The sequence below is a fragment of the Zosterops lateralis genome, assembly GCF_965231275.1.
Source record: "Zosterops lateralis genome assembly, chromosome: 6".
Classification (NCBI taxonomy): domain Eukaryota; kingdom Metazoa; phylum Chordata; class Aves; order Passeriformes; family Zosteropidae; genus Zosterops; species Zosterops lateralis.
This window is the reverse complement of record NC_139761.1, coordinates 53,904,105-53,915,090: the sequence shown is the minus strand read 5'-3', so window position 1 is coordinate 53,915,090 and position 10,986 is coordinate 53,904,105. Positions and strand designations below refer to the sequence as shown.

The 10,986-nt window shown below is 54.6% G+C and overlaps 1 protein-coding gene across 1 annotated transcript; it reads left to right on the top strand.

Moving 5' to 3' along the window:
* Positions 1 to 269: 269 nt before the first annotated feature.
* Positions 270 to 10,668, top strand: LOC310910803 (inner centromere protein-like; the record flags this gene model as incomplete). The annotated part of the gene is made up of 19 exons (XM_083863815.1): positions 270 to 400; positions 541 to 654; positions 1,790 to 2,478; positions 3,451 to 3,502; positions 4,019 to 4,052; positions 4,300 to 4,399; positions 4,913 to 5,000; positions 5,496 to 5,631; positions 5,702 to 5,794; positions 5,906 to 5,917; positions 6,380 to 6,489; positions 6,619 to 6,730; positions 7,390 to 7,500; positions 7,722 to 7,843; positions 8,029 to 8,107; positions 8,893 to 9,000; positions 9,198 to 9,284; positions 9,872 to 10,028; positions 10,386 to 10,668. The coding sequence occupies 19 exons, from the start codon at positions 270 to 272 to the stop codon at positions 10,583 to 10,585; spliced, it is 2,535 nt and encodes an 844-aa protein (XP_083719941.1). The 3' UTR covers positions 10,586 to 10,668.
* Between the last annotated feature and the right edge of the window lie 318 nt (positions 10,669 to 10,986).

The following is a 10,986-nucleotide window of genomic DNA, read 5'->3' as shown; positions in this document are numbered from 1 at the left end:
ACAGGCCGCTCTCTTTAATTGCTGGGATGAGGGTGTTAATTGCCCGGTAACCTCAGGGTAGGCTGAGTTGTGAGGGTGTGGCGCACGGACGAGGCGGCGGCAGAGGCAGCTCTGGTCCGGCAGGGAGCGAATGCTCTGGAGCGCCCCTGGGAGCTTGGGAGGGGCCCCCAAGACCTGTGCCCCGGTGCCCGCCTCTCTCCTTCCCACACTGAGGGGTGCCCTGCCTGCCCACCAGCCTTGTCCTCTCCCTCTCTGTTCCAGGCAAGCCAATGGCAGAGGGTCCCCAGCAGCTGCTGGAAGTGTGTGGGCAGAGGCTGTCCCGCTTCCTCTGCGATGCCCAGCACAAGCACCTGGCCTGGCTGCGGGAGGTGGAGGAGCAGGGCATGAGGCTGCTCAAGAGGTAGGGGCTGCCCTGAGGGGACCCCTCTGAGCCCACCTGAGCTCCCCACTGGGTGTGAGTGGATTTGGGGCCCATCCTTCCGTTGTTTTGGGAGGGTTGATGTGGGCAGTGGGGGAAGCAATCTGTGCTCTGCCTTACAGCAGCTTCAGGGATGAGCCCATGCTCTTGCCCAAAACACCGTCTCAGAGGAGGAAGCTCAGGAAAAGGCAATCCTCCTGGATGAGAGAGGAAAACAAGGAGCTGAGCAGGAGGAGGTAGGTGGGTCAGCTTGCTCTGGCTCTGCCTCATGGTGTTTGGATGAAACAAAACAGTGCCTGCATTCCCTGAGTTATCGAAGGGGCACGTTGGGATTCATCACTGTTTGGATTCTGGGGAGAGTTCGGGATAAAGATGGCTGCTTTCCTTCACTTTTTTTTTTTTTCTTGTTATAGTTAAAGAATAATCAACACTCTATTTTCTTGTCTGTTTAGATTTGGGGTTTGACTCATTGGGTTAGGCTTTTAGCCTGATGTTGCTGCTCATGGTGTTCACTCCCTCTATGTCAGTGCCTGGAAAACTTGGGAAAGGGATCTGTTTCCAGCACCATCTCCAAGTTGGCAGGCAGGGAGACTTCAAGAGTTTATTGAGGGACTGAAGTGGAAATTCCAAGGGATTTGTTTAGAACTCACCATACTTTTAAAAGCTGCCCAAACCTGATCCATTGGTGTGTTAGGGCACTAAAATCATGCTAACTTTTCATGCGGTGAAAAGCCCACAGGAGGAAGAGTTAGAGCTGGGAGACTGTCAGGAAGCAGACATGGAGGGTGGGGAGAGCAGCAGGAATAGCGGGAGCGTGGGAGGTTTGTGTGTGTGCGAGGGAGAGCAGGAAAAGCAGCACTGCGGATCGGAGCGGGGAGAGCTCCCAGCCCTGTTTGGGGTGCTCAGGTCACACCTTCCCCAGGGGAGCGGCCCAGCTAACTCCTGTTTGTGTTCTCCTTAGTTTAAACTTGGCTTGGGAAGAGGTGCTGATGCAGCCAAGCCTGTCAGCAGGAAGGTGACACACAGTGTGTCCCTCTGTAGGTGCTGTCCTCTGCTGTGTGCTGGTCCCAGGGTGAGGTTTAAACCCAGATCTTGGTGTAGGGTGAAATACACCTTTCCCACTCCTATTTCTCCACCCCTGATTCTGGATACCCAGCCTGAGCTGTGTCTGTGTGGCACAGCCTTTGTGTGTGTGAGCTCCTGCCTGGGCTGTGTCCATGGGGGACAGGGATAGGATGGGCTGTGAGGGGGAACGGTGGAGTGGAGAAGCCAGCAGGAGCTTCACTTTTACGCTATCTGCTTTTTCTTCTAAAACTTGTTTGGGAGCAGACAACTCCTTCATCATTGCCTTCAAAATTCTTTTCCCTTAAGGTTATCCCGAAGGAGGAGTGGTGTCAAGCTGCTGTCTTCCAGTCTGAATTCCCAGCAGTGCCTGAGCCAGGAGCAGCCCCGGAGCCCTGGCTGTGAGGGGCAGGCTGTATCCATGCCTGGCTGCACTCTGGGATCTCGGGCTGGCATCACACCCCAGCCCCAGGCTCTGCCTGGGAAGCAGCCTGTGGAAGCACTTGTTCCCATGGTGGATCTGGATTCCCAGAAATGTCCCCAGGATGCTGTTGGGGGCAATGCAGCCCCTCCAGCAGTTTTGGGGGAGCAGCTGCCTGAGGGGGACGCAGCAGCTGAGCTCCAGGAGGTCCCTGATGTCCCTGAGATCCCAGCTGAACAGCCAGGAAGGGATGGGGAGCAGGATGCCAGGAGGGCCAGCACCTCCACTCCCAAGGCCGCTTGGAATGGTGATCCTGCTGCGCTCCAAGGAGATGGATCTCCTCAAGGCCTTGAGATGCAGCTCTTCCAGGACTCTCCCAGTAAAAGTGCAGCAGAGAAATCCAGGTTGCGCCGCCGGAGTGGGGTGGGTGCCCCGCACAAGATCCATAGGGCTTCCCTGGCAGAAAAATGCTCCCTGGCCAGCAGGAGGGAGAAAATGATCCGGAGATCCATCAGCAGGGCCATGGCCAGGAAGGCAGCAGCACGAGAATCCTCCTCGGCCTCCAGCAGAGTGAGCTGTGAGTCCCTGCACCGCTTCCATGTGGGAATGGAGTGGCTCCTCCCTGCCTTTGCCTCCCCCAAGTCTTCTTGTCCTTGCGGGCTCCTGGGGTGCAGCTTCAAGTTTGGGTGTTGGTGCAGCAGGTGAAGGCTGGGGGGCAGGTGGAGTTGGGGTAGACAGGTTGGGAATGGGCAAAAAGCACATTTGTGGAAGGGAGAGCGTGGCCAGGCTGGTTCCAGCTATGTGTGCCTTTGGATTGGGAAAGACTGCCGCATTCCCTGGGGAAGGGCTTTAATTTATGGCATCTGCCAGCTCTCCAAAAAATCAATAGGGCTGAAAGTGCAGCCCTGAAGTTAGGCTGAAATGGGCAGAGAAGCTTAAATGCTTTTTGGGCGAGGATAGAAGAGACTCAAACTAGCTGTGTCACCAGAGGAACAGGGGTCATGGATCCTGGGCTATTCCTGGTAGCTCCGAATCCCTTGTATCCGCTATTCCTGCTGCTCCTGGCAGGGTTGGGCTGTTTGGGCTTTCCAAAACCGGTGCTGCTGCAGGCAAATGGGCTGTGGTGGAGCATGGAGGCCTCTGGAATTCAGCTTTGTCAGCCTTGAGTCATGCCGTATCCAGGCATTTGTTATAACACTTGGAGCGAAGGGGTGTGATGGGGGGGTGGAATGAGCCTGGAATCAGCCCAAACCCCCCGGATCCCCGCACCAGAGCGTGCAGGAAGGCAGGAGCTGCAGCCAATGGCCTGGGAATGCTGCCTGTGACACAGGCAGCTGGAGCAGGCTGCAGGCAGCAGAGCTGCTGCCTCGGTGCTCTGCCTTCCCAGCCCACTCCAGATTCAGTGGCACTCGAGGGAGGTGTGGTACTGGTGGGGAAAGCTGAGCAATCCATGTTCCTGGTAGGAAGCCTGAGCTCTTCCTTGTGCACTCTGTGGCTTTTGGGAGCCTGAGAGTGAAATTCCCAGTTCCACTTAGGCTTTCCTCTCCAGGTCAGAGCTCCTTGGAGGCTTTTGTGGAAGAAGACGTGACCAGCGGCACAAGGTGAGGCTGCCACATAAGGCAGGTGGGAAGGGATCCCACCATTCCCTGTGAGGACACTCTCCAGGTGGATTTTCTGTCACAGATTTTGTCAGGGACCGCTCAGGTGTTGCTGTCTGGGGCTGGATGAGATTTCAAGTTGTGCTGTTCAGGCACAGTGAGATTAAGTCCTTCACTGGGGTGGGCAGTGGCATGTCTTGGGTTTCCTGGAAATCCTGGCTGCCACTAGTCTCAGAATGCTGGGGGTCAGTCAGGTCTGCTCTGGGGAAGGGACAGTCCAAGGCTGTCAGTCCCCTCCTTTCCTGCTACTGGGGCCCAAGGTGGTTATGGGGTGTTCAGCAGCACAATGGAACAGTCCCTCAGAGGAATTTACAGCCCAACCTTGATGTGCCTGGCTGGAACAGCCTCTAGATGTGCTTAGGAAGGTGCACCTTTCTTGAAATCCCATACGCTGCCTCCATCACCTCTAACTCGCCTTCAGAGAGAATTTAAATTATTAAAATAGCTTTTCCTTTACAGGCCTGAGCTGGAGCCAAATTCCCCGAGGGAAAAGGTGAGTTCCAAGGAGCAACACTCAGACTGTGTGGACTCCTCCTTGCTGAGTCAGCACCTTTGCTGAGGTTGTCACTGGATGCAGGGATGTGGCCAATGTCCCAAAATGGGGCAGCACAGCCCCCACTTGGAGGGAAGCAGACCCTCTCTGAGCAAGCAGCTGGCTTTTCCAGGGCAGCAGGTCCCTGGGTAGCCTTGTTCTTTGGAGCAGCTGTGCTTAAGGGTATGGTTGTCCCCTTTCTCTGCAGGCTTCTGGAGATGTCCTTGTTGCAAGCACAAGTCCCAGAGCTGCCAGCCCTCTTGCACAGCAGCTGTCCCCTCTGGAGCAGAAGGCAGGGGATGCTGCAGGTAACTTCCAGGTGGTCTTGTTTCCCTGCATGAAACCCTCAGAACACACAGACCTAGGGGTCAGTGGGGACATTCCTGGGAAATAAGGCATTTGTGTTGGAACAGAACCACCTTTGACCTGTCAAGGAAGTTTTCCAGGTAGAGTTTGGACCTGCTGAAGAGGTGAGACATCAGTTAGGTGGGCAAGGACATGTAAATGTGTCCAAGCTGTGAGACAAACACTGCCCTGTCCAGCTTCAGCCTGTGCAATGGGTGGGGACATTTAGAAAGGAGCTCCTGGAGCTGGAATCTTCCACAGAATGTCACGTCCTTTCTGTCTGGGGTTGCATTATGTGAAGATGTAGAGGTCCTGATTATTTTCTGTGCCTCTGAGCAAGGAGAAGGAGTTGGGGGGGTGTTTTATTCCCTGTGGGAACTGTAGGAAGTGACAAGCAGCTGGAGCTGGAATGGAGGAGAGTCCCTGGAGGGAGCTGGATGCCTTACACGTGGCACTGACTGCAGGTTTCTCCACAGGAAGCCATGTAAATCCCAACAGTGAACCCCAGAAGAGCCAGGAACAGCCCCACTGTGCCAAGACCCGGCAGAATTCCTCCCGCATGTGGTAGGAGACACTGCAAGGAACAGGGATGAGCCAGGGGTCTGGAAGGACTCAGCTTTAGCCTTTTAAGACATTTGTGCTGAAAAAGGGGTGGGCAGGGAGGTTGTTTCCCTTCCTTCCTACCCCAACTTCCAGTAGCTCTGAAATCTCCTTTGTCAAGATCCTGTGTCTTGGAAGTCTCTTGAGGTTTTTGGAGCCTTTTTTGGGTCTGGGACTGAGTCTGGCATGGGGAGAAGCACCCAAAGTCCTGCACAAACCAGCAGAGGTGTCCTACCACAGTTAGCTCAGAGCGAGGAGGCAAATCCGAGGGCTCCTGAGAGAATGGTCAGGGAGTGAGTGACTGACATGGTTATTTTTGTCTGTGTGAGTGTCTGGAATACCTGATGTGTCTCATCACTGCATGTTGCTGGGGAGGTTTTGGGAGAAAGGTGTAATAGCCAGTAAATCCCTCTGGAGAGTGTGACAGCCACTTCGTGTCCCTCCTGCTAATGCCACCAGGATGAAAGGCTGCAAGCAAGCCCTGGGTGCCCTGTGGCAGGGGCAGCAGACAGGGGGCCGAGTCCTTTCCCCTTTGGATGAGAAGCACAAGACCTCAGCAAACCAGGCTCCGTCATCCCCCTCTCCTGCCAGCAAGGTGAGTGGTGCCACAGCCCTGTGCCCCCTGTCCCAGGCAGGCCCTGAGCTCCCTTCCTCTCTCCCCTCAGGCTGTCAGGCCACTGAAGAACATCCTGCAGGGACAAGGGGGTGGCATCAAGGACTTCATCAAGCGCAACACTCCCACCCGGCTCCACCTGAAGGTGCATCATTGTCTGAGGGGCAGGAGGAAAATGGGCTGCTTGTGCTGGGAAGGGCAGTTCTGGTGTTACTTCCAAACCTTTAATTACCTTTTTTACACCCTTTCTCTGCAGGGAGACTTTGTTGTAAGTATGGCACCTTATCTGTGGGGCTGACCACGCTCTCCCCTCACGCCGATGTCCATCAGCCCTCTGGCCACACCAGTGGTGAGGTGACAGGATCTCTGTGCAGGTGTGTTCTGCTGGGACGGGCACTGCTGGGAGCTTCTGGCCTCTGAGCCAGGCTGCATTGTGCTCCCCCTCCACCATTCTGGCTCCTGGGACAGGTGGTCACCTACAGCAGGGGTGTGCTGTTCTTTTCTAAATATATTCTCTGCAGCTGAAGGGATCAGGTTTTTCCCTCCTGTACCTCTGCCTCTGCTTGCATTGGATAATCCCTGTTCCCAAATATGTGTTGTCTCCCTTTCTGCTCACTGCCCATCCTGGTGTCCAGGTGAATGACTCCAACAGTGACTGCGTGTACCAGGCTGCTTGAGGGGAACACACAGCCCTCAGCACCTGGTACAGGCTGAATCCTTCTCCCTTCAGGAGAAAGAGAGGCAGAGACTGGAGAACCTCCGGAAGAAGCAGGAGGCTGAGGAACAGAGGAAGAAGAAAGTGGAGGAGGAGAAGAGACGCCGTCAGGCAGAAATGAAGCAGTGAGTTGGGCCCCTTTCCCCCCTGCTCTTTTCTTGGTCAGCACAGACTTGCCTTGTGCTTCCCACTTGGAATGAGCACTTTGGGAGCAGGCAGGGCTAAGGGGCCCCTCTTGCCCACTCACTGCCCAGGAAGAGGGAAGAGCGCCTGAGGAAGGCCCTGCAGGCTCGGGAGCGTGCAGAACAGATGGAGGAAAAGAAGAAAAAGCGGGTGGAACAGAAGATCCTGCAGAGTGATGAGAAGGTGAGAAGGCTGAGTGGGCTCTGGGTCTCTTCAAGAGCTGTGAGACCAGGAGATGTGAGCAGGGCAGTGGCAAGGTCCATGCATGCCAGAATCCCTTCTGACAAGGGGAGGCTTTTGTTCTCCATCCCTCTGCACATTCCTGTTGGGACAGGCCCTGTTCATGCTGCTCTGCGTTCAGGGAATGTGGCAGCCCCTGCCTACCCTGCAGGTGACAGCCTCACCTGGCCCACGTGCTTAGGCTGAAGTGTGTGACTCAGTAGGGGGTGCATTTGGGTCAGGTTCGGGTTTCAGAGCCTGACCTGGCCCTTTTTGGGGGGGTGGATGGGCTGGTGGCCAGGTGCCAGTGTTGCTGCTGTGTTGTGGCTGTGAAGGGCTGAGGGAGCTGTGCCTGAGGACTCAGAGCATAAGCAGCCTCTGGGTGAGCCCTGGCTGCTCATTTTGGGCTGGACTGAAGCGACCTTGGTAAGGTCAGCTTTGGAAAACAAGGAGTCATGTTCCTTTCAGCACTTCCCAAACCCTGAGCAGACAAATGCATACCCACTGCTGGGTGCTGGGTCCTCTCTCTCTTTGGGACCTGGATATCCCAAGCTCCAAACCTCCCTCCAGGGCTTTGAAGTGTGTCTTTGGAGTGGTGGAGCTTACAGGTGTGGCTTTCCCAGGTGCACAACTCACAGGTGAGGGAAGAGAAGGTGGCAGAGGAGAAGAGCAAGAGGAAAGGGTCCAAGAAACATGGAGAAGCAGAGGCACGGAAGCAGAAAGCCCTGAAATGGGTAAGAGCAACTCAGAACCCTTCTGCACATGGAAAAGGACAGAGATAGAAGATATTTGCTGTGTTGGTGTCACTAGTGGGATAGATCACTGCCTGCTTCTGCACGGATCTTGGGGTCTGGGCTGCCAGATCTCTGTCCAGACAGCTGATGTTGGGTTGGGACACAAGGGAGAAATGTTACAGCTGCTGAAGCCTTACAGGGTTGTCTTCTTGTTTCTTCAGGAGGAAAATGAGCAGCAAGAACCACTGCAGAAGAGAGAGGATGAAGGGAAGGAAAGAGGGAAGACAGTCTTGGAACTGAAGAACCTTCTGGAGCAGCAACAGCTGGGACAAGCAAAGGAGAGGTGTGAGCTGGTGCCTGTCCTGGAGCCGGGAATTGGCCACGGCCATGGGGAAGCAGTGGATGTAAATGTGATGTTGCATCTGGGCTCTGGGACTGCCTGGAGGTTGAGGGAGCAGGAGCAGGAGGCGGTAAGAGGATGAGGAACAGCTGGGTATGCTTCCCTCTCTAAATTCTTTTTCTCCCCAGGGATCCCAAGCAGCGAGGGAAGGAGAAGCCCCCCCAAGCACAGCAGCAGCCAGCAGCAGTGGCTGGCAAGGCCACCAAGGTGGGGTTGGAGTGTACTGGGATCAGCCTCTCTGCAGCACACAGGCTGGGTTCAGGATCAGGTGTTTTTCAAGTGCTATGTTACTGGGATGTCGTTTAGAGATCAAATACAATAAGAGTAATGATTGTTATTGTGCAGACATGCTGTGCTGTGCAGGACTGGGGGTTCCCTGGCTGACAGGTGAGCCCTCAGCCCTGTCATGGAATGGTGACAGTCATGAAATGGCACTTGGAAGAACTCCAAAGAGCATTCACTGATCCTGAAACAAATGTGGAAATTAGAGACTTATTAATGTCTTCCTACCGCATTTCCTCATCAGTCCCGAAGGATGTGACCCCCAAACCAAACCTCAGGTGCCCTGTGGCACTGTGTCACTTCATTTGCACTCACGCAAAGAATGTTAGTGCTTAAAGTCAGGGTTGTTGGTCTCAGAATATCCCACTAACATTTGCTTTCACTCTCTACTCTAAAATTCATTGCTTCATTAGTGAAAAATCAATGCTCCAAATGCTTTTTCCTCTTCAGGATCAATTCTTCCTCCTGTGTGGGCTCCTGCTGCACTCCTTCCCTCAGTCCCTGGCACTTGGACTCTTGTGCTGTATAAATTTAATTTAAGGTCTGAATCCTTCCTGTACTGCCAGCAGCTAGGCCAGAATGAGCCCAGTGAAGCTTTTCCAGGCAGGAGAAAATGGAAGTACCTCCAAGTGCTGAGCAGCACAGGAGGGAAACTCTAGAAGAAATGGTTTGGATCAAAAGTAATTTCAGCAGGTTTTTCTCTTTATTAGGGGAAAGAAAGTCCCAAAGAGCTGCCCCTTGGGCCTGGGCTGGAGAAAAGATATGAGCCACCAGAATCCTTTTTCCCAGCTCTTAATGTCTGGCTCCAAGCAGAGAGGGTAAGTGTGGGCTCCAGGGAGCCAGGCTGGACCTGAGCAGAGACAGGAGTGGCTTTATCCGGGAGGCTTGAATTTGGTGTTATTTCTGCAGAAGAAGCCACAGAGGCACTGAGGGCTGGATGTTGCCAGAGCTGCCGAGAAAGCTGTGTGTCACAGTCTGTGTGAGTGAGGAATGACTTCATTCCCATGTCTTACAGGAGGCCGATGGTGAGCAGCAGCCGGGAATGGAGAGAAAACCCGTTCAACCAGCAGCCCCAAGGACGTGGCTGAACAAAGCCGTCAAGGTGAGCCCTGGGGTGGCCCCCGCCTGCAGTGGCTACTTGCCCCCGCGGCTTGGAGCCACCGCATCGCTGAGCACAGGGAATCCGATGGAAAAACAAGTGGTTGGTGGCGGAAAAGATGCTGGAAGCGGCCACAGGAGGGCAGCAGGTCCTGAGGCGACGTCCCGGCGGGAGCGGCCCTGGGCAGCCGGGCTGTGCCAGCTGCGGCTGCGGAGCTTTCCATGGGCAGAGCGGCAGGAAAGGCTGCTCGGAGATGGGATGCAACGCTGTCGCTGCTGGGAATCTGCTGTGGGGCTGTGGGCTCTGTCCTGGCTGTGTCAGAGCCCCAGCGAGGGAAAACCGACCTGCCACAGAATATGTGGAAGGGTTTAGGTGTAGAGTTGAGTGCTGGAACACACACAGTGTGCCTTTCCCTGGCTTTTCCACAGAAAATAGGAGGGCAGGGTGTGTTAGGAGTGGGTGTCAAGGCACAGACCCCGGTGACAGTTTTGTGTTGGTTCAAGATTTGAGCACTTTGGGGCTCTGGTGGCCATCCCAGCCATGGGAAGTGCTGCTTCCCTTGCTCATCAATGCATTCTGTGTGGTTTCAGAAATCTCTCTCCACCTCCTGCCTCGGTTCCCTGAAGGGTACTCAAGGGCCAGAATCACCCCCAGCCAATGAGAACAGCTACGGGCTGGATCTGAACAGCGATGACTCCACAGATGATGAGAGTAACCCTCGGAAGCCTGTCCCTGCCTGGGCTGATGGTAGGTGCCAGCTCTGGGCTGGCTTCCTCTCCCTCCTGCCCTGGAGCTTTTCAGCCTTGCATGGAGCCATCCCAAAGCGCAGTCCAGGAGTTGTGTGCACCTCTTGGCACATCCCAGCTCTGTGTGCTGAGGGGATCAGCACTACTTCCTGCAAGCACTCATGGGTTGGGGTGAAACCAGAGTCCTGAGAGGAAAGGGGGACAGCCCCAGTTCCTGAGGAGGAGCAAGGTGTGGTGGCTGTGCCACATGTCCTACCCCTCCTGCACAGCCCGTGGGTCCTCATAGGGGAAGGGGAGTGGGGTTCCTGCGGGCTGAGGCAGGGCCTGGATCCGTGCGTTGTTCCCGTTGTTCCCGCAGGGGCGCAGCTCCAGCAGGCCATCGTGCACCAGTACTACCACCCGGTGGACCTGGACGCGCTGTTCGGGGCCATCCCCAGCCCTAAGCTGGAGGACATCTTCTACAAGAACAAACCCCGCTACTTCAAGCGCACCAGCTCGGCCGTGTGGCACTCCCCGCCCGGCCCCTCCTGCGGCCCCTCCTGCTCCTTCCAGAGCTGAGCCAAGGCAGCAAAAGGGGTTTTCAGGGGGAATGTGTGTTCTACTTACCCTGTATTTATATTTTTAACTTCTTATTCTTCTTTTGTACAGAAATAAAGGCGTTTAATCAAGTCCAACAGTCAATGGGTGTGTCTCCTTTCCCATACCTTGGTGACTGTGCCTTTTGCCTTGCAGAAATCAGTTACTAATCTACAACCAGAGCCATTTCCTAGTCTGCCTCATTTCCTATTCACTTAGGCTATTCCCTTGTACAAGGAAGCTTGGAAATTGCTGTAGGGAAGATCAGTTTTTTTAATCATCCTGAGGGGATAATGTTTTCGTAATGCTTTTTTTATATATTTACTATATTTATATATTTATCTATCTTTACTCTCTTAATTATCCGCAATTCCTTTTCCTTC